This window comes from Papaver somniferum, chromosome 1 (assembly GCF_003573695.1).
Source record: "Papaver somniferum cultivar HN1 chromosome 1, ASM357369v1, whole genome shotgun sequence".
Classification (NCBI taxonomy): Eukaryota; Viridiplantae; Streptophyta; class Magnoliopsida; order Ranunculales; family Papaveraceae; genus Papaver; species Papaver somniferum.
Window position 1 is genome coordinate 67,341,596 of NC_039358.1, and position 21,242 is coordinate 67,362,837.

Below are 21,242 nucleotides of genomic sequence, written 5' to 3' on the forward strand. Positions count from 1 at the left end.
ACAGCAACAGGAGCACCTGGAAAGCTCAACAGAAGCTGTCAAGAACAGCAAGAACAGCAAGGGAAAATGATGCAAAGATGAAAAATTATGCAAAGATGAAAATGCAAGTTATGATGCACTAAATGCTTATACTAAGATGCAAAGACTTCACTACACGACACCAAGTCCCCGGCAACGGCGCCAAAAACTTGGTAGGCTTTGGGATATGTATAAAATAAGAGCAAAGACAGCCTACAGTGATACCTGCAAGTATACAGGGTCAGATAGTAGATAATGAATAAGCAGGGGAAGTCCACAGGGACAAGGAGGGAGCTGGTGTTGTTTTCTAAATCTTTCTAGTGACAGTGACTAAAAGCACTAGGGCATTTGAATCCACCCAATAATCCTAAGCTAAGGCAATGCCTATTCAAATTATGATCTTGTTCTTTTCCAGATAAAACTACAATGAATGATCTCTCAGTTAGTCTCCCTAACTCACCCCTAGTATAAGCTGTCTTCTTACAGCACAACCTATCACAGGCTCATTTGGTTCAATTAGCTAACTATCATTCCTTTATCAATTAAGCACATTTATTCCTCCAGAGAGGTCTCAAATGGATGACTTATCAACCAACTTCACTAACTCACCCCTAGTATCAACTGTCTTCTTACAGTACAATTGATCACAGGCTAATTTGATCCATTAGCTAACTATCATTCCTAAAGCAATGAAGCACAACAAGAACAACAACATGAACATGAATTATCTTAACATATGATTATGGGTTTCATCAAAACCCTAGTTATTAAATTATAACATGATGAACACAATACTGAAAATAAACTACTACAACTTGGTGCACCGGCTACTCCGGGCATGCCCAAAATCAACACCCATGTCTTCAATTTATACATGCAAGCTTTTTCCCCAAAAAAAATCCCCAAACAGTAAAATTAGGGTTTACTAAAAAATCTAAAATCGACTCACCTAATCTCTGATGACACTCAAATACGTCGACCCATGCTTCCTTCTCGTCTCCTGATGCTTCCACACCTTCAATTGCCTTTCTAGCTCACTAATTTCATCAACCCCTAAAACTAGGGTTTCAGTGGGAAGAATAGGTTGAGGGGTTGATGTAATGAGTGGCTAGGGGATAGGAGAATGATGGGGTGTAGTTGTTGGCTGATATGAGAACTCGTGTTGGTGGTTGTGGTGGTTGAGATGGAGTTGGTGGCGGAGGCGACAGCGTCGCTGTGCATAGAAGGGAGGAGAAGAAGATGGGTTCGATATTTTTGGAGTAGGGGGTGTTTGGTTGGGTTAATAGATTTGGGTTCTTGGGTGTTGAGCAGACTCATCAAGTCTTGATGTTTGGATGGTGAAAGGCGTAGGATGAAAAGTTGAAAGAATGATCCAACGGCTCGATGGAAATGGATATGAAGCGACCTTTGGATCTGGGATACATCAAAACTGACGGTCTGAGATGGAGTTAGGTGCTATAGTGTTAGACAGGAACATCAAAACTCGATGGACTCTGATGGAGCGACCATTGGATGATGGAATGGATTCAATCTGACGGTGAAGGAGAGAAACGGGTTTGGGTATTGATTTTAGGTTTAGAAAATGGGTTTGGGCTTAAACAATCTTGAGCTCACTTCTTCTTTAAGAACAATTTCTTCCTTTGTGAGCCCATTTTCATCCTTGAGTCTTCCATACCGCATTCTGCACTTCTTTTCCTCTAGAGTTTCCGCCGGCTTTCTCCGTGTCTTTGCACTTTTCGCTCCGCAACTCATCTAGTCTTTATTTATTACCTAAAAATGCAAAATTAATTAATAAAAATATTTATTCTTGAAAACAAGGAAAATACAGAATATGGGATAAAATTTAGATTTAATGCACAAAAGATGAGTTAAATGCCAAGAAAAATATATAGAATCATGCACTTTTTCGCACTCATCAAATACACTTTCTATCCTAGTCCGACACCTTAGCTATAGTAGACTAGAAATCAAGACTTATAGTTTTGATCACTAACATTGACAAACATGCTTGAGATAGCAACACATGCGAGTTCGGCCGAGAAATGCTCTAACACCCTACAATCCAGTAAATAAAGGGATTAATAAGTTCTTTTATGGCATGTAAACACTTCCAAGCCCAAGAACACTTATCAGTGCACTTGGCATTTAAGAAATCAGGTTTTAAAAAATATTTAGATTTGAGGACAGTAGCTAGCATACGAGTAGGATTTTCTAAAATTCTCCAGGAATTTCTAGCTAGCATGGCTAGGTTGTTTAGCTTAGCCTTTCTAAATCCTAGACCACCTTCAGCCTTAGGGGAACACAGAATGTCCAATCCTAGAAGATGCAGTTTCCTGTCTTTAGGATCTAAGGTTTCTCCTCACCAGAATTTACAAAGGTGAGAATCCATCTGTTTACAAAGATGTTTAGGAATAAGAAAGGCTCGCATTTGAAAAAGGGGGATAGCCTGGGAAATGTGTTTAATCAAAGTAGTTCTAGCAGCTTGAGACAGGAGCTTGTGTAGCCAGATAGTGATTCTGACATCCACAGCTTGGAGAATCCCCATATGGGTTTGGATTTTAGAAGCTTGAAACACAATAGGAGTGCCAAGATATTTTTCTCCCAAGTCTATGTTATTAATTTGTAGAATGTTAGCCAAAAGAGCTTTCCTATGTTCAGTTGTTTTCCTACTAAATAGGATACCGGATTTATCAAAATTTATTTCTTTCCCAGAAGCTAAGCAGTACTTTTGAAGATAATCTTTGATAACTTGAAAATTTTGGATAGTGCTTTAGAAAACAAAAGGGAATCATCAGCAAACAACAGATGTGTCATTTCAGGAACATCTTTACAAACCTTGATGCCTTCTAAGATTATTTTCTTTTGAAGTTATCAATGTAAGATGAAAGAGCTTTAGAGTAGATGATGTAAAGATATGGGGAAAGAGGGTCCCCCTATCTGAGACCTCTTTGAGGTTGAAAATAACCTGTTGGGCTACCATTGAGAAGGACAGAATAGGAAACTGTAGAAACACACTGGTTAATGAGCTTGATCCAGTGGTTTTAGAGACCCATTCTAGTCAGAAAACTTTCAAGAAAATACCATTCTAGCTTATCATAAGCTTTAGACATGTCAAGTTTAATGGCAGCCATGCCTTCAATTTTGTCACAGTGATTGACAGCAAATATAACCTCATTAGCTAGCAGAATATTATCAGAAATACTCCTCTTAGGAATAAAGACACTTTGGTTTTGAGAAATAATATTATTCATAAAAGGTTTGAGTATATTAGTCAGAGTTTTATAAAGAATTTTGTAAATGAAATTACAAAGCCCTATTGGCCTATACTGGGAAACAAGTTCAGCAAGAGGGACTTTAGGAATGAGAGCAATATTAGTATGATTAAAAACTTTAGCAATGTGACCTATCCTAAAACATGTTTGAGTCATATCTATGACAGCGTCACCTACAATATCCTAATTCTTCTGGTAAAACAAACCAGTAAAACCATCAGGGCCTGGAGCCTCTTTCCTCCCATTTGAAAGACATCATTCTCTATTTCCTCTGCAGTTAAAGGTAAGTTCAGAAGGAGTTGTCTTCAGAAGAAAATTTAATGGGGAGGTCAACAAGGATTTCATCTTGAAATTGTTGAGAGTGAGAAGAATACAGATTTTTGAAATAATTTATAAAATAAGTTCCAATATTATCTCTATCAGTTATAATAGTATTAGTAGAGTCTATTATCCAGCTAATAGCATTTCTTTTTCTCCTAAAGAGTGTAAATCTATGAAAATAGGGTGAGTTTCTGTCACCTTCCATGAGCCATACCTCCTCCTTCCAATATAGTTCCTCTAGGTTGTACAGGTATTCCAACCTAGCTTTGAGTCTAGAGGTAGTACTAGTATCAGTAGGATTAGAAACCTGAATCTCAGCCAAATCTTTTCTAATGGTAGATATACTGTTTTGGATATTACCAATGGAAGATTTATTTTAGTCCCTAAGACCTCTTTTAGTGTTTAAAAGCTTAGCTTTTAATTTATAGGCAGGAGAGCCTACAACATTCACAAACCAAGAGTTAACAACGATATCTCTACAAGTAGGATCTTCAATCCACATAGCTATAAAGTGAAAAGGTCTAGGCATGCAAACTTCCTCATAATTGAAACCAATATGCATGGGGCAGTGGTCAGAAGAGTCTCTCGGTAGATTGTTGACACACAATTTGGGGCAAAGGTCTTCAACAATTTGATTTAAGAAACATCTATCTAATCTTTCAAGAATTAAATCAGGACCTTGTTTCATATTAGACCAAGTAAATCTAGGACCAGAAAAGCCAGGATCATGCAAGTTGAAAACAAAACAGAAATTTCTAAGATTTAACAAATTAGAATCATCAACCTCTAGCCCACCCTTTTTATCCAGTCCCTAAGAGAGCGTTAAAGTCACCTATAAAGAAAACCGGTTCATCTAAGGGAGCATTAGATTGTTGGCACTGTTGTTCCCAGAAAGCTTGTCTCAAACTACTATTGGGTTCACCATACATAAAATGGATATGACAAGTTTTAGAGTGAATGATGTCATTGGATGTAACATAGATGCCACTCAAACTGGATGAAATAATGTTGAGTTGAATTTCCTTTTTCCAAGCCAGAAGAAGACCTCCACTTCTATCAACACTAGAAACATTAAAAGTGCAGGGGAATCCCATGTTTTTTAGCTTCCTAACCGCCATATCTTTGTTCATTTTTGTTTCAGAGAGAAAGATGATATCAGGGTTAACATTCCTACATAGTAAGCTAAGCTCCTTATTTACAGTTTTTTTCCCCTAAAACCTCTAATGTTCCAAGCAATCAGATTGATGTTATTGACAAGGAATTTGTTTCTAGCATTATTGAAATTGTCAATTAAAGGGGGTGAGGGAGTTGAATTTACCTGAGTGGTGGTGTAAGATCCACCACCAAGAGAAGCACTGGTAGCACCACCACTCTAAGAAGAATTTTGGGTGGAATTGAGACTAGAAGTAGCAGCATTGAGATGAGAATTATTATGGACACCATTGTTGTTTGGAGAAGGATTAACAGGTACATTATAGCTCCCATATGAATCAATCAAAGGTTGGGTATTGATAGAACATTTGGAGAGGTTTATGGAAGGTGATTCCCCCAATTTGGTGATAGGAAGATAAAGTTGAGCATAACCAGGTTTAGTGTTATCCTGTTCTTCTGGAATAACCACTAGACTAGATAAGATGGAGTTTGCTCTAGTTCGCTTTCTCAAATCAGCTCTAGGATTAATTTTCCTTTTGAGGTTAGATAGAGCGTCTTGCTCAGCTGAAATAAGAGTTCCTATGGTGATAATTGGTGTAGTAATGGGGACAACAGCAGTTTTGAATCTTCTTGAGGAGTTAGATGTCGAATCGGACCACTTGTAGTAGGTTCAGAGCCGGTAATAGAAGCTTCAACAGTGATATTCTAGGTGGTAACCTGTTTGAAGATAATTGGTAAACCATTGTTCTGCTGAGTCGAGTTTTGTTGAATCGGTCCAACATCAAAAATCTTCAATGTTGTAGATAGATTGACGAAAGGTCCTATTTGAAACATATTTGATAAACCCTTTTGAGTGATATTATCCATATTCTGATCATTATCCTTAATTTTTCCTTTATTTCATACAAGAGTAGTAATAGACTCTACTTGAGTATCTGGAACAATCTCAGTTTGTTGCATGACAATATCCAAGATTGCAGTGGAGGTGGAGACATCTTGTTTATTTTATGGTACTGATGGCATCATGAGTCTTGAGACAGCAGGAAGAACATATTTACTGCTAGAATACGAAATTTCTTTAATTGATTTCTGTTTTAATTTCCAAGCTGGACAGTTTTGATCTTTGTAATCAAGCACACGACATGAAGTGCAGAAGTATCTTGGAACTTTGATGTATCTACATTCAATCAGGAATGGTTGAGTTCTTCCGCTGGTGAAGAGGGGATACCAACTGGTAAAGCTTTCTGCACTGGAATTCTAACGCACACCTTGACATTCTTATTTAAAGGATGATTTTCGTAAGGATGTAGAGCTTCAATGAGTTCTCCCATCTTAAAAATAATTTTATGAAGGTCTTCAAACTCGGCGCATTCTTTAGGGATGTTATATAGAATAAACCACATTAGTTCTTCAGTGAAGTAGAGCTGATGATTTGCTGGCCAGCCCTCTGTTGGAACAACTTTTAACATCATCAGGTAACCACAAACAAACCAAGGTCTCTGGCAGTTTATTCTGTTGAAATCATCTTCAGCTAAGAAACGAATAAGGACTTTGTTGCGCAAACCACTAAAAGTAGTGACAATAGGAGATTGAGCTAGAGGCCATTGATTAAAGATATAGAAGTGGATGGAAGAGGTAGGAACCAAGGTTTCACAGCATAGATATCCCACCATACACCATTTCCAATTACTATCAGATTCAGCTAGAACAACTTTTTTGTCAATGAACACTGGTTCAGAAAGGGTGGATGGTAAAGTTAATTTCTACGCCATCTGAGAAGACAGGTTTTGAATATCTTGGTCTATCTTTTGATGGTTTTCTGGAAAATTTGGGGACTCCATTATGTAAGAGGACTGGATATATATGAATAGATGTCGATTGAGGCGAGGGTTACAAATAACCAATATAATATGCAGTTGTATAGAAATGAATCTCTTTTTGGTACTATATTGATATTGATCACAGACAATGTGGATAAAGAAGTGGCAGAAGGGTTTTATTTGTTTATGTTTTTGAACCTTAAAAAGGGCATGAGAAGACGTTGAATAAATTTTGAAAAACTTTCAGGAGAAATTTGGTGTAAGATAGTTGTTTTTTCGTTGCTGTGACTGTGTTGGGGACAGGGTTTATCATACGAGATGTCACTTTCGTTCCCATACTTTAAGCATAACATCAGTGTGGAGTTATAAGTATTCGCGTGAGTTTGATGATAAGAGAACCAAGTAAAAACAAATCCAATGATCCATTGTAAGCTTTCCTGAGATATACGAGATTGGTACGTAAGCATGGCAAATTTTGGGGTTGGTGGATCATTAATGGGTTTGTCTTTTTTTAGACTGACATAGGTATGATGGTACAAACTGCCAAATGTAATAATGGTAATGAAATTGGAAACTGGGTAGTGGAGGAAGAAATGGAGGGAAAAATTATGTGGAGGTCGATGGTTTTGATTGGGAAGTTGCATTCTGGTAATAGGCATAGGTTTGGTGGTTGAGCTAGTAACCCATCTGGCAGACGTGCCCCAGACCGCAATGGTGCCTCTCAACTGATGCTGCATTCTTCTAATCTGCATAAAACACGAAATTTTAATGAGACCCCAAAATACTTTATGAGAGTTAGATGACCTACCAATACTCCACTTGAAGGAAGTTCCATAGGGAGTTATGGCTAATGAAGCGGTTAGGTGTTGAAAACAGGGTTTTATAGGGTAATTATGATGTAGAAATTGAAGGGAGTACACATGGCTTTGAAGGGACGTGAATAACCAAGCGACGTGACTGATTACCAAAAGCCATAAATGGCAGTTAATAGGCAGATTTGTATCTTTAAAAGGGATGTTTTGGGTGAAATTAACATAGCCATTAGCAAGTTTACCAGAAGAGGGAAAGTTTAGGGATAATTCATCAAGAAATGGCCAGTTCCAGTAACGCCAATCCGGCAGTTCCTGCCAACTCCGATCAATACAACCTAGCCAAAACTCAAGCTTTCTCACTAGAAATAGAAGAGCTAATGAAATTGAGAGATGATGTTCAGGGAGAGATAAATAGACGTGCAAGTGAAGTGGCTCAAAGACAGAGGGAAGAGGAAGAGAGGAAAAGAAGAGAAGATGAAGAAACTGGTTCACTTTTCGCTGCTTGGGTACCAAAGCATTTTGCCAAGTATGATCGGAAAGAGGAGGAGAGAGCTTTGAAGCGCCAAAAAGGTCCAAGGTATGGCAGTGCAACTGAGAGTAATTCCGAGGCGGGTTCTGATGCAGGGTTTGAATATCCAGTGGAGGAGGTAAATACTAGTGAAGAAGATTCTGATGATGCTGAGGAAAATTGGAAGATGCAGAGGTATCCTGATTGGAAGTTGCACAGAAGATTCGAGTTTGAGAGAGCCAATCCCAAGATATTTTCCAGAACCATGTAGGAGGTAGAACCCAATGTTGAAGAGAGAGCCCCTGTGAAAATATATCCCAGAGCTTCTCCTGCAGAAGAATTTAGTAAATCTGATGAAGAGCTACCTGATGTTTCCAATGATGAAGATGATGAAGAAGGTAGTGATGAGGAGAGCTCATTATCTGGAGATGGTGATACTTCCCATGCTTCATCAGGCAGTAGCTGCAGTGAACGGTATGAGGAGGACGAGGACTGGAGTTACGATGAAGAGGACTTTTAGAGTTCTCTTTTGGAGTGTCGAATGCAGCCAAATTTTCAGATTTTGAAAGAAATCTGAAAATGATCAACAAAGTTTTTGCAAGATGGCTTTCCCGATGCTTACTCCTAGTTTTCTTAAACTTCTTATGGATGGTGGTAGGTCTGATTTTGTGGTATTTCTCTCTTTGGCCGGTTTCTTTTAAGTTGTTTCTTGGATTTTGTTGTTGGTAGTAGGTGGTACTTGTGTTGGTGATGATAAAGTTAATGAACAAATCTTGATTTAGAGATTCAGTAGTATCTGTAAATTGAGATTCTTGGTAGTTATGTTGGTGATGGGTCTTTTTTCTTTGGTTTGTAATTATGATGGACAAGGTAGTATTGTGATTGATGTTCTCTTTGTTGGTTTGAATGCAAGTGCAGATGTTTTCTCTTTTATGAATGTTTTTGGTACTGAAGATCGTAAGGTAACTACACATATTGATGGGAAACTCAGTGATTTGGATTAGTAATTCCAGGAATAAGGAGCTAGGACTGTTGATTTTGCTAGGATGAACACCAAAGACGCGGTTGAATATTAATATCTGTCTGACGGCCCAATATTTATCGCTCGATGCTGAATCTCAATGTATGAATCAGCAGTTTCGTTGGTTTGGCCATGTGTTGCATTGGATATAGTCGTTGGACTACATACATTGTGTTTCGCAGTTAATAGTAGGAATAATCCGTTTGGCGGCCCAATATTTATCGCGGGAAGCTAAATCTCTATGTACGAATCACCAGTTTCGTTGGTTTGGCAATCCGTTTGGTTCATTATTCATCCCATGATGGGACCAAAATGAACAAATTTGCAGTATCTCAAGAATCACAAAACTTCCCTTAGATTCACAAATTTGAAGTAACTCGAGACAAATATAACTCCTGTCGACACTTGCATGGATGTACGTTTAGATACAGCATACGCGTAGGTTCTAAGCATTTGGGGGCCAACTTAAGACAGGCAGCGTAGCATGTAGATGGTCTTAATAAACAACCCTATCTCACAGCCCATTAATGGTATTATATTTTCTCATACAGAATGGATAGTTAATCATTGATCATCTAATGTATATCAAAATCATTGATCAATCAATGAATATAATACTAATCCTGAGTATTAGGGTCAAATTCAGACCCAGAACTCATCTCACTCATTCACTGTTCCTGTCTGGTTATACATGATGGATAAAAGCTCTAGACAGTTATTTAAATGTAAATTCAGTAGTGGACTAAGTGGAGGAATTGGATCTGCTGGTTGCACGGAAGTCGTACCTAAATGTACATTAAGATTTATTTAGAGACCAACCTTTTGATAGAGCCTCGTGAAATAAACAAGTACTGCTAGATAAAAAAGATTTGGTTATCTCTGGCTTTCATTATGCCAGTCTTGTAGTACTAAAGAAACATTCTGTAGTGCCGCATAATATAGAACTCGGTTTCTTTCTAAGCTTTAGCCGATCCGTGATTCGGTGGGTGTACTGAATTCGCTATCTTTCAAAGTTTCAATTCATCTCTGATTTGGTTGGGGCACATTTTTTTCTATTGCTACGTACTATGGTTAGACGTCAAGCATCTAATTTCGAAAGAAAAAAAAAAGGTTAATTTAGATGATATGAGAATAAATGTTTGGGTAATTGGTAGTTTGTTCGCATCAATCATTTTCGGCAGATTTTGGAGGTCATGGGTACACATTCTCTTTGCAGCTTTGTCACCGTGTGTAAAATATCATTGGCACTTTCCTTAATTGAAATTCATATTCTATATGTTAGTCTTATTTGATATAGTTATGTAGAATTGAAAGAAAAAAGAAATGATGTCAGCTTAATTGGGACAACCTCCTGATTATAGTGAAGCAGAACCAATTTAGAACAGGTTTTCCTAAATTCCGGATTTCTGCATTGTGTATTTCACAATGGTGATCATTAGTATGCAAGAATATGTTCGTTTCTTGATAACTTGTCGTAGGCAATGGCTATAATTGGTGTTAAACACTCGTGTGAAGCAGGAATCTTAGTTTTTGACTTATTTAGAACTGATCATGGCATTACTCAGGCCGGATCATGCATTACATTGGCTCTAATACAAACTTGAGTGTGAAGATTAACAGGTATCAAAATTACTTTAATCCTAAGAGATGATCCAGTGAGCTTTTAGTTTTTTAAAAGTAGTGAACTTTTATGCAAGGGAGACAGTTTAGCTTTATGACATCAGGCCGATTAAATTTTTTGGTGGATTTCAATTTTTTAACTATAAATTGGTGCGGCGAAGAGAATAGAGACAACCCATATGTTAAAAAGGGAATCATATTTCTATGATTCTATCTATCATCATCAGGTATGGGGTTACTTTCAATAAAAGAAAACACCCCATATTCGTTATTTGGCGTCTCCGAAGAAAACCAGAAAAATAAAAATAAAAATAGCTTAAGCTTGTAAATGTTTTATTCATAGAGTATTGCATTCAGATTTCAGGTTGGTGGGTGATTGGTGATGCTTGATTATGATCCCACCATGTGCTTGCCTTGGTAGTTTATTCACATAAAAACAGTGAAAGTTTTAAAGACCAAAAGTTTTTCCACCCTCTAATGCGGCCTTAGAACATGCAATCGAACCAGTAGAAGTACTAGTATGTTTCCTTCTCTGTGTAGTAGCTTGATATAATCCAAAAACTAATCTTTAAAATTAATATCTTTGTTCATGGAAGCTTGTGATGAAAAGAGTTTGCATCAAAAGTACGTACTAGCTATAGGTTGGTATACTTTTAATATATCTTAAGCTAGAGATTTAGAGTTCTCAAAGTGTAATTGGCTGATTAATCTAAGGTGGATTAATAAACTAATTAAGTTAAAGAATCTTTGTTTGGTTTACCTTTCAACCATCTGACCCACTACTTTCTATCTCTCCCTCTATTTGTTGGTATAGTGAAGATAATTAGATGAGTTTTGAAGGATCTTTTTAGGTAAGTTATGGTGTATTTCCTAGAATATTACAACTAGTTCGCTCCTTCTTGTCACTAGTGTTTTACTCGGAACTCCGAAGGGTTCAAGTCTTAAGTTTGAATTAGGTATGCATTGAGTATATAAATAGAGTCAAAGATCTGCATTGGTAAACAAACGCATAAACATTAGGTATCGTTTTTGTATGTACTGATAGATTACATGCAACTCATGATTGAGTTGATTTGTGTATCTAGAAGAAGGTCAGATACATTGAGGAATACGATCCAATCATATAATTCTATGACTTGGGTAATTAAGGTCCATGTGATATCTAGAGGCTAGGATATTATTCCTCTTTGAGATCATTGAACTTACCCGAAGTTCAAAGATTTGAGTTATAACAAGCCATATTTTAAATCAACCTCTAGTTATAGATGATGAGGTCTGTCTATAGGCCGAACATGCCGTAGGCTCAGTCATGTGTTCTAGATCCTTGTTCCCTCGGTATGATTAGACATGATACCCTATCGAATGCATAAAGCATCTCCCAAACTGCTCAGCTTAGTTCTATGGTGTCTACATATGATATGCCTTGTCCCTAGTAAATGTGTACGCTGAACAACGATTTATTTTATTACTTGGAAAAACAAGCCAGCAAGCTTTAATATTGAAACCGGAAAGTCTTGTGGCCTCGAAATGGGATTCGAAGAATGTTCTAGGGAAGTTTGCATTGCTAATTCAAACTAAGATGGTGGTAAGTGATTTCCCGCTCCATTTGACAGCCTAGACCTGGAATTCACTGCTCGTTATAGATTCCAACAGCTTTTAAAGTTCCATCTAATGGGAACACATGACCCGTAAGACTTACTCGAAAATATCTTGACAAAGAAAATGCAGATGGAGACACAATGGGTACAATTTTTTAAGTTGCGGGCAAACATTTGAACTTCCAAATTAATACTATCATTTCCAGAGAACGAGTAACATGCATGAAGAGAGAAAGAGAACTAGGTTAGTTGTTTTATATGTTATCTGTGGTTTCTACTGGCTAGCTCTCAGATCACTTATTATAGGGAGAGATGGCACGGAGATCCCATCAGATTTTATATGATGATTGGAGAGTGAATTAAGCAGCGCAATTGGTTGAATAACGAGGTGTGCCTTAACTTCTAGAAAGAGAGGAGAGATACGATGGGGGAATGAACGAGTACCTCGGGAATGAATGACTACCCTGGGCCTGGGTGTATATCAAATCACAGGCATCAACTTGTAAATAGTTTTATCAACAAAGATTTTTTTGGGGACCATGATTTTTTTTTGGGATCATGGTTCTATTAGGCCACCTACCATACAATGTTAAGGGATGTCCTAAAATCAGATAAGATTATTAATTTGGTCCTTACCCTAATTAAATTAACCCTAACCTAATAGCTATATCTAACTTAATCAAAAAGAAAAATCTAAATATAATCCTAATCTAACCTAGCCGCACAAAAAAAGAAAAAAAAAAACAGTTTTGAGGAACTATTCTCCTCTTCTTCTTTCCTCTTCCCCCATTTCAACATCATCTTCATCGATTAATCGTCGATTCATAAAATTTTCATCGTCGATTAATCAATCGACTATAAGAATGGTTCTTCGAAAGAAAACCAATAGACTCCCAGGAACAGGTCCCCCATTAGGACATCTAGCAAATCAGCCAAGTGATTTTGAGATTCATAAAGAAGTGGAAGAGCCAAGTGAATCCATAATCCAATATAATAGACGCAGTAAGAAGCCTGATTCTGCCATGGAACCGATTTGCAGGTATTTTCCAACAAATCCATACTTTTAATTTGATTTTGATTCGTTTAATTGAATAGAAATCATTAAAATAGGGTTCGAATGGGAGTTACAGTGCGTTGTTCGGTTAGGACGAATTTCTAGAAAACCCTAGTTTGTTAACCGAACTTCCTGAAAGGAAGAACACGAAGAACAGTTCGGTTTTATAGGATTCAAAACCGGGTCACCGAAATGCCAGTTCGGTTAGTTCGCAAAAAAACCTAAAACTTTTTTCTAACCGAACTTCACCAGTTTTGCAACAATTTTTTTTCCATTTGTAACCGAACTGTGCATTTTTGCCCGCTATTTTGAGTTTTTGTGTAACCGAACTGAGCTATCTTGTTCGGTTGGTTCGCATAATATTCTAAAACTATTTAGTAACCGAACTTTACCAAAAAAAAAAACAAATTTCAATACAACCGAACTATTCTAAAACTATTTAGTAACCGAACTTTACCTGCGAAATAATACCAGGTAACCGAACTATGGAGCTCAAGAATCAGTGAAAATTTTTCTAAGTTCGATTACCTGCAAAATAATACCAGGTAACCGAACATTACACTGTAACTTTTGAAATATTGTTGTTGCTTAGTTCAGTTAGTTGACCAAATCTGCGAAACAACCGAACTTTTAGACTGCCCTGTTCGGTTTTGTCTATGCATTTCCTATGTAACCGAACTCTGTATTTTGAAATTTGAATGACACAAATTCAAGTAACGGCTATTTTTCTTGCCGTTATACACCTCTTTGGTTATAAGTATGTGTCTCATAGTTAACATTTTGTCTCAAAATCTTCTAAAAATGGCAGCTAATAGTGCTAAATTTACTCTAGATGAAAATCTCTCTCTTTGCAGAAACTACAAACTATACTATCCAAAGAGGGGTGAAGAACGAAGAATGAATGGTATTATGAGTCAAAGTTATTGGGGAAAAATTCATGAGCAATTTTGCTCCGACACAGGAAACCCTCATAACCGTGATCATATAGCTTTGTTACTTCGATTTGATAAGATTAAAAAGAGAGTTGTGGAATTTATGGCTTTGTTTCGGATTGTAAGGAGGTATCGACTTAGGGGTGAAACAGGCGAGGAAATTCTTTTAACAGCAAAAAATGAATGGCGAAGATGGAAGACAAAGCATTTCAAATATGAAGATCATTTCCGCATCCTTGTGCACTTTTTCGTAACGCGTTTCGGATTCTAAATGTTATGCAATTTTAGCTTTAGTATCACCCACAACTTTTGTTTGTTATTTTGGTGTTGTATTTTAATTAATTACTGAATTTTTAAGTACCCGAATTAGTGAAAATGCTCTGTCCATAAGAAGTTCGGTTTGTTCGTTATTCTGCGGGATCAACCGACCTGCTAGTTCGGTAGTATCTCAAATATATGTATGTCACCAAACTATATGTTCGGTTACCACCATAAATTTGATAGGTAACCGAACCTATCACTGTAAATCAAGAGTGACTTTTTGTATAAAAGCAAATTATGCAAACACACTTTAATACACCCAAATTCCAAAAAACACAATCTTTAATTCTTATGATGATGTTCAAAGCATCCATATTCTAGTTAAGGGTATATTTAATCATCCCCAAGGAAAATTGAACCTTCTTGTATAATTTTGTCTGATTCCTCCAAAGCTTTTCACATCTCCATTTTATGTTCATACATAATGCACCAACCCAACATTGTGTCGGGGTTAAATCCATTCCAATAAGAGCATCCGCATATCGGAGGCAATGGACAATTGTCTTCTAACCGAAGGCCTATAAATGGTTGTGGTTAACGAGCGCAATCACCACTCTCCTACGTCTAAGTTTCTCGACACATATGGTTGTTTTGGGAGTGTATGTGAAACTAGCACCTTTTGAGAAATAGTGAACCATGCAATTGAATGCGTCGGCGATTAAGTGCCTGCATATCGGCATGGCCATCCAATGATCACTTGTGATTGGATGGGCCCCATGGAGACGCATTTGAAACCTAACAAATTGAATGTTGAGACTAGCATCACCATCGGACAACATTGTCTTGTAAAATTATGGTTTCTCCTTTAGCTTCATCAACATCCTTTGACGGACATAAGTGATTTGATTATCATCATATAGCTTGGCACCTTGAGTGAAAGGCCCTATTTGTTGTACGACTACATGGAAACCGCAATTACCATCCGAAGGGACTTCATGGGTGGATATGACATAATCTCTAATGTAAGGAGGTAGCTCTTCCAAGTACCTTTTATCATCAAGAGGTGGTGTATCAATTGGAGCCTTTAGATTCATGTCTCGTTGACTTGGTTGGCTCGGTTCTGACGGAGTAGGTTGAGAGTGTAACTTCGGTCCTTTTTTCTTCATATCCCGTTCACTTGACTCGCCTTTTTCAATAATTTTCCTTCCCCTTTTCTTAGAATCTTATTGGTACTTCGTCGCGGTATACTCATGTCCCGAAGGATCTCTAGTAAAAGGAGTAATTTCATTTTTCCTTTTAGCCAATACCTTTGCATATTCTCTAACTTGTTTTTTTGTTTCTTTGGTTTTTGACCTACCTTTGCCCTTGCCTTTATCCGGTTCTTGCACATTCTCCGAAATATGCGGAAAAACGATTGGCCTGCCTTTCGAGTTTGTTCGTGTTCCGGTACATTTCGATAACCGCTCTTCCCATTTCATTGTCACCAAACTCTTCACCGACATCGCCCTTTGGAGGAGGGACAAAACTTAATTGTTGCCAATATGGATCAATATCGCTTAAATGGATTATGCCATGTTCATACTTAGCTATCATGTGGCGACAAGGGAGTCCCATAGACTTCATCATGTTGCAAACACACACCTCGCCCGGCTTGGTTCCCCATATGTCAATAAAATTCACCTCAACCATTAACCTCTTGATGCAAGCATGTGAAACATTATAGTGGAGTCCCTTAAACAACCGAAGGTCCGCCATTTTCTTGATGTTGCCATCTTTGTCTACAATCTTTGTGTACTTCATGATGCGGCTTTTTTGGAACTTCTCTTTAATTCTCTCAATATCGCGTTTGAAGTAACTCTCCATTGCGTTAAACACAACCACAAAATTATCGACACATCCAAAGAGATTTATCTTCAACCGGTGGTGAGCCGATTCTACCAAACTTTTCGCTTGATTCCCAAAGTGTTTATAGTTGTTGGTAAAAGCATAAACGAAGCGCTCTTTGTGCGGTTCCAACCATTGCTCCAACACATACGTTATTATATCCTCCGGATATTCGGGGCTAGACCAATGTTCTCTAAATTCGGCAAGATTTAGATAATACTCTTCTTCGGTGAGAGACCAAGTCAATGCCTCCCATTCCCCGGAGAAGGCAACCCATTTAGCGTGATTTATGGCGTATTGTTTATCGAATTCCTCTTTTCTTGTTCATCTTCCGGTAGCTTACTAATCTCTTCCAATCCTTTCCTCTTAGGTGGACAAAGTTGAGGCTTGCACCTATTCATCACATTGCACCATATATGAAATGTACAAAGCATATTATGTGCTATGGGAAGACTTTCTCTATTGCGTTCATCAATGATACGTCATTGTTCGTCACGATAACCCCGGGGATCTCATCATCTCGGTAGATCTCCTTCACTTGTTGTAGCGCCCAAGTGTAACTTGGTTCTTGCTCGTCCTTTAGAAAACAAAAAGCAACGGTAAACGGTGACTTCGTCGACGTACGACCAACAATGTTCAACAATGGCATATCGTATTTGTTTGTCTTGTAAGTGAAATCCATTATAAGAACTTCATGGAATGATTGAGCCAATTGAACACTCTTCGGATAGCAATGAAGAGATGAGTTATTTCTTCTTCCGGACCTACCTTCTTTTGAATCGCGTAGCCTTTTTCTTGAGCCAAAAAAAAAAATTGTTGCATTACTTTTCTATCCTTCCATTCATTCCTTTTAATCGTCTCACTTGCATTGTAAATGGTGTACAAAGATGATACGTTACCCAGGTTATCTTGCTTTAATAAGCGAAGCATTGTGGAAGGTGGAATACAAAATTTCCTATACTCAGCTATTTTTTCCATTTCTCGAGGAGTGAGCCTTGCGGCCATTGCATGCCCTTCAAGATCATCCGGACGAGGGTGGTTATGACGACCTACCACCTTATCCATAGCTAGAAACCATTTCGTCGTTAATTTGCTCTTGCTAAATACTAGCTTGAACGGACATTTGATTTTCTTTGAGCACGTTGTGTTCTTCCTCGTCGTCTTTCCTTTATACTCATAACCCTTCCTCTTGTGACTAACATCGGGATCTCCACTTCTCTCACAAACCATTTCAAAACAAGTGTTGCTTTCTTTTCCATTCAAAACCAAGACGCAATTGACTCTCTTGGCATGTTCTCTAGCCCAATTCTTCGCATCAATAGGTAAGTCAAATACCAACTCATTCGCATAGTGAGTAGATGTATCTTCGAACAACATACCAATCGGAGAAGGTTGATCATGCATTGGTATAGGTTGGGATTCCATCTACAAGAAATGTCACAACATCAATGCAATCACAAATAAGTTCGGTCACATAATAATTTTATCGGGAAAACCGAACTCATTGTTCGGTTGGTTAAGCAAGTTGCAAAGCAACCGAACAAATAAAATGAACCGAGTTCAGTAACATGTGAATTTTATCGCAACAACCGAACTAATAAAAGGAACAGAGTTCGGTTACTTTGTATTTTATGTAGATAACCGAACTAGACACTGGAACTTCAGATTTTTTTTGTTTGTTAAGTTCGATTGGTTATGCTGTTAGGTTCAAGTTTGCGAAACAACCGAACTTATGAAACATAGTTCGGTTAGATAGTTGGTACATGCAGTTTGCGAACCAACCGAACTGTATACACTTAGTTAAACTTTATTTTTACGTAAAGTTCGGTTCGTTGCGAACCAACCGAACATAACATTGCATCTCAGAACTTCCATTAATATGTAGTTCGGTAACCTGCGTGTTTGGATAAAGTAATCGAACTACATCTTCAAATGAGTTCGGTTACTTATTCATCTCACAAGGCAACCGAACTACACCTTCAGAACAGTTCGGTTACATGTTCTTCATATAATGTAACCGAACTGTGCAAAATCCAGTTCACAAATTTACATTTTTGGGGAAGTTTTTACCAATTCAACATACATTATCTAAGTTTGGAGCATACATGTTCACCCAAATACTCTTCCTCCGGTTGTGGTTGATAAAATCCATCATTTTCATCTTGAGTTTCATTTTGGGGAATAATACAATCACCATCTAAGACATAAGCCAAATCCGGATCATTTTGAAGATTAACAAATATTCTAGGAGAGGATGGAGATGAAGAATCAGATGAGTTTTCATCACTTGAATACTCAAAGGGGGTGAATTGGATTTTTTTTTTATTTTCCATGTTTTTCTCCTTCATCTTCTCTAACTCTGCTCTCACAATAATTCTACTCAACTAATAATAAACTCATCTTTTAATTTAATCTCACTAATTGTTTTTAACTAAATCATTCCACTAATCATAATCTGAATTAATTAAGAGGGTAGATTAGGTATTAAATAAATAACTAGATATGGGGTGACCTAGAATTACTTCTAATGTCTTTATCCAAAATAAAACCATGCATTTCAATCCATTGCTTGTCAGACTTTTATTTTATTATACTGTTCTTAATAATCATCATCGCCAAAGTAGCATACTCTCATGGCTCAGTGCATGGCTCATGAGCATTATTATTGAGATGTGTATTTTTATTTTCCAAAAAATGCATTTGCCGACAGATTTCATGCCGAATTATATCAAGAAATATTCGAGAGACGGCGGGATGACTGAGCTCCATGAATATATACTCTATACTCAGATGAACAGCATATACTCTTTTGGTACCAGTTGGTTAAAAATAACATTCTACCGTCTCATTACAACCTTACTGGAGTACATACATTATCAGTTATTATCCGGATAAGTTAAAGATTGATTGGTTTCTTTATATGTCTATCTTCTTGGTGTTTCTTTTAGGCTGTCTTCTAAACGTATGTGCCTTTGATTAAAATCATCCCATGTGGTGGTAGTCCTAAACAACCACTCCCCACACAAACTTTTTTCTCCTCTGACTTTGCTTATCCTTTCTGCGCTGCTTTCTCTGCTCTATGACTATAACCACTTTAGTTTTTGTTATATTTAGATAGAAAATCTGTGGGTTCTCTTAATCATATTAAAATATGCATTTAGAAACATTCATAGATTCTCTGCACCGTCCCCATCTGTGGATCACTCGCCAAAAAAAGCATAAAAACTGAAAATCCAGCAACAAAACGATACTGGAGTTGAGCGTGCATTCATAATGGTGATGATGATAAAAAAGCAAACAAACAGTAGTCAGTAGGAGGAGGAGTACTTGTACATCTGTTTGATCAATAATCATGATGCATAAAGGACTGCGAATTTAGTAGGTTTTGCTTGTTGGGGGTACATAAGGGACGTTATGTGCGATGGAGAAAAAGGGAACGATGAGAGAAAGATAAAGTGGATAATGTACGTTTCGGAATATTTTTTTCACTCATAGTACTCTTTGTAAGCTTTTGTTGGACATTATTAATGGCTTAGGTTTTTCTTTGCATGATCGAGCATTTCGTGTTCATGTTCACTGAGTTATCCTCTCAAACAAGAAATGTATATTGGATCAAAGATAAAAACCAGCACTGAATTTACATTTCTTTAGGAAAAGAAACACAGGAAGTTCACAAGTGCAGGCGGACTATCATTTTGATAGCATAGCGTGTTTCTTTTTCCTCAAGGGGAAACAAGTTTTTAGGAAAATGGAATTCGGCAATTTGCTATCACATGTTATGTTGTTTTTATAAATACTATGGTATATGGACTTTTCAAATTTATGTTTTTAGCTAGGGATGCAGTGATGTGTAACTTTTGATTACCCTTGTCAAGAACCACATACCCAAAATGATGTTCTTTTCATGCATGAGCCAGAAGGTGGTGTTTCTGCAGATTGAGAAAATTACTTATGAATCAAATGTGACGGCTGATATGCATATATGTTGCTGTGATAAACATACGACCTTACTCTGGTATTCTAGTAAAATTCTGATAACACAACTTGGTTAATGGTTATTAAATTTTGAAATAATTAATTAAAGCCCACCATGCATTAACAAGTATTATAATTACAAATAATTAACCAATTTCAATGTAGTTAATATCGGATATCGGTTTATTTCGGACGGGACCGATACACTGGTAGGATTTTATATCGGGGATATTATCGTTGAAATATCGGTATAATATCGGTTCCATTTTAGAGACTAAAATTTTATAGCAAACATTTTCTTCACATATTTTCTGTTAAGATATAACAGATACCATCAATTTTATCAAAAACACAAAAGAATAACTTAAATAACTTTAAAGTTCACTACCCAAAATGATAATTAAAGAAGTTCAAACTAGAGACAGGAGAGTAACTTTAACAACTTTAAAGTTTACTACCTAAAATGGTAATTAAACAGGGATTTATCCCTTCCCGTCTTTGAAAAACCTAAAATACCTTTAATCTTTACCTAAAATGACTAATTTAACCCGTACCGGATTTTCGTAAAAATATTGTAGGCTCATATCGTCCGATATTATCGGGAAGATATCGTATCGCTGATATATTGTTTATCGTATCGCTGATATATTGTTTATCGTATCGCTCCAGAGCGATATCCGATATTTCCCCGATATTGACTACATTCACCAATTCAATGTCAAAAATCATTTTATTAATTTACAGAAAATAAAATGAAATTAAAATAAAGTAAGGAAGAAGAATCAATTTATTGGTATATGCGAAAGTTTACCGGTCAGGTCTTCCCTGTTGTCATCAATTTACCACAAAAAACAGAAAATGAGTTTGGGAATTTCTTCGCCTGCATGATGTAGAATGGCCTTTGGTAAAACTATTTACATTTAGAAAGACTCTGGTTTAATACAACACCACAAAATTGGTTATTAAATTAATACACATACTCTATTTTCTGCAT

At 37.1% G+C, this 21,242-nt stretch overlaps 1 protein-coding gene across 1 annotated transcript; it reads left to right on the top strand.

The window, feature by feature from the left end:
• Positions 1-7,673: 7,673 nt before the first annotated feature.
• LOC113327077 (vicilin-like seed storage protein At2g18540) lies at positions 7,674-8,423 on the top strand. Its single transcript, XM_026574670.1, has 2 exons — positions 7,674-8,098; positions 8,225-8,423. The coding sequence occupies exons 1-2, from the start codon at positions 7,674-7,676 to the stop codon at positions 8,421-8,423; spliced, it is 624 nt and encodes a 207-aa protein (XP_026430455.1).
• The last annotated feature ends 12,819 nt before the right edge of the window (positions 8,424-21,242 follow it).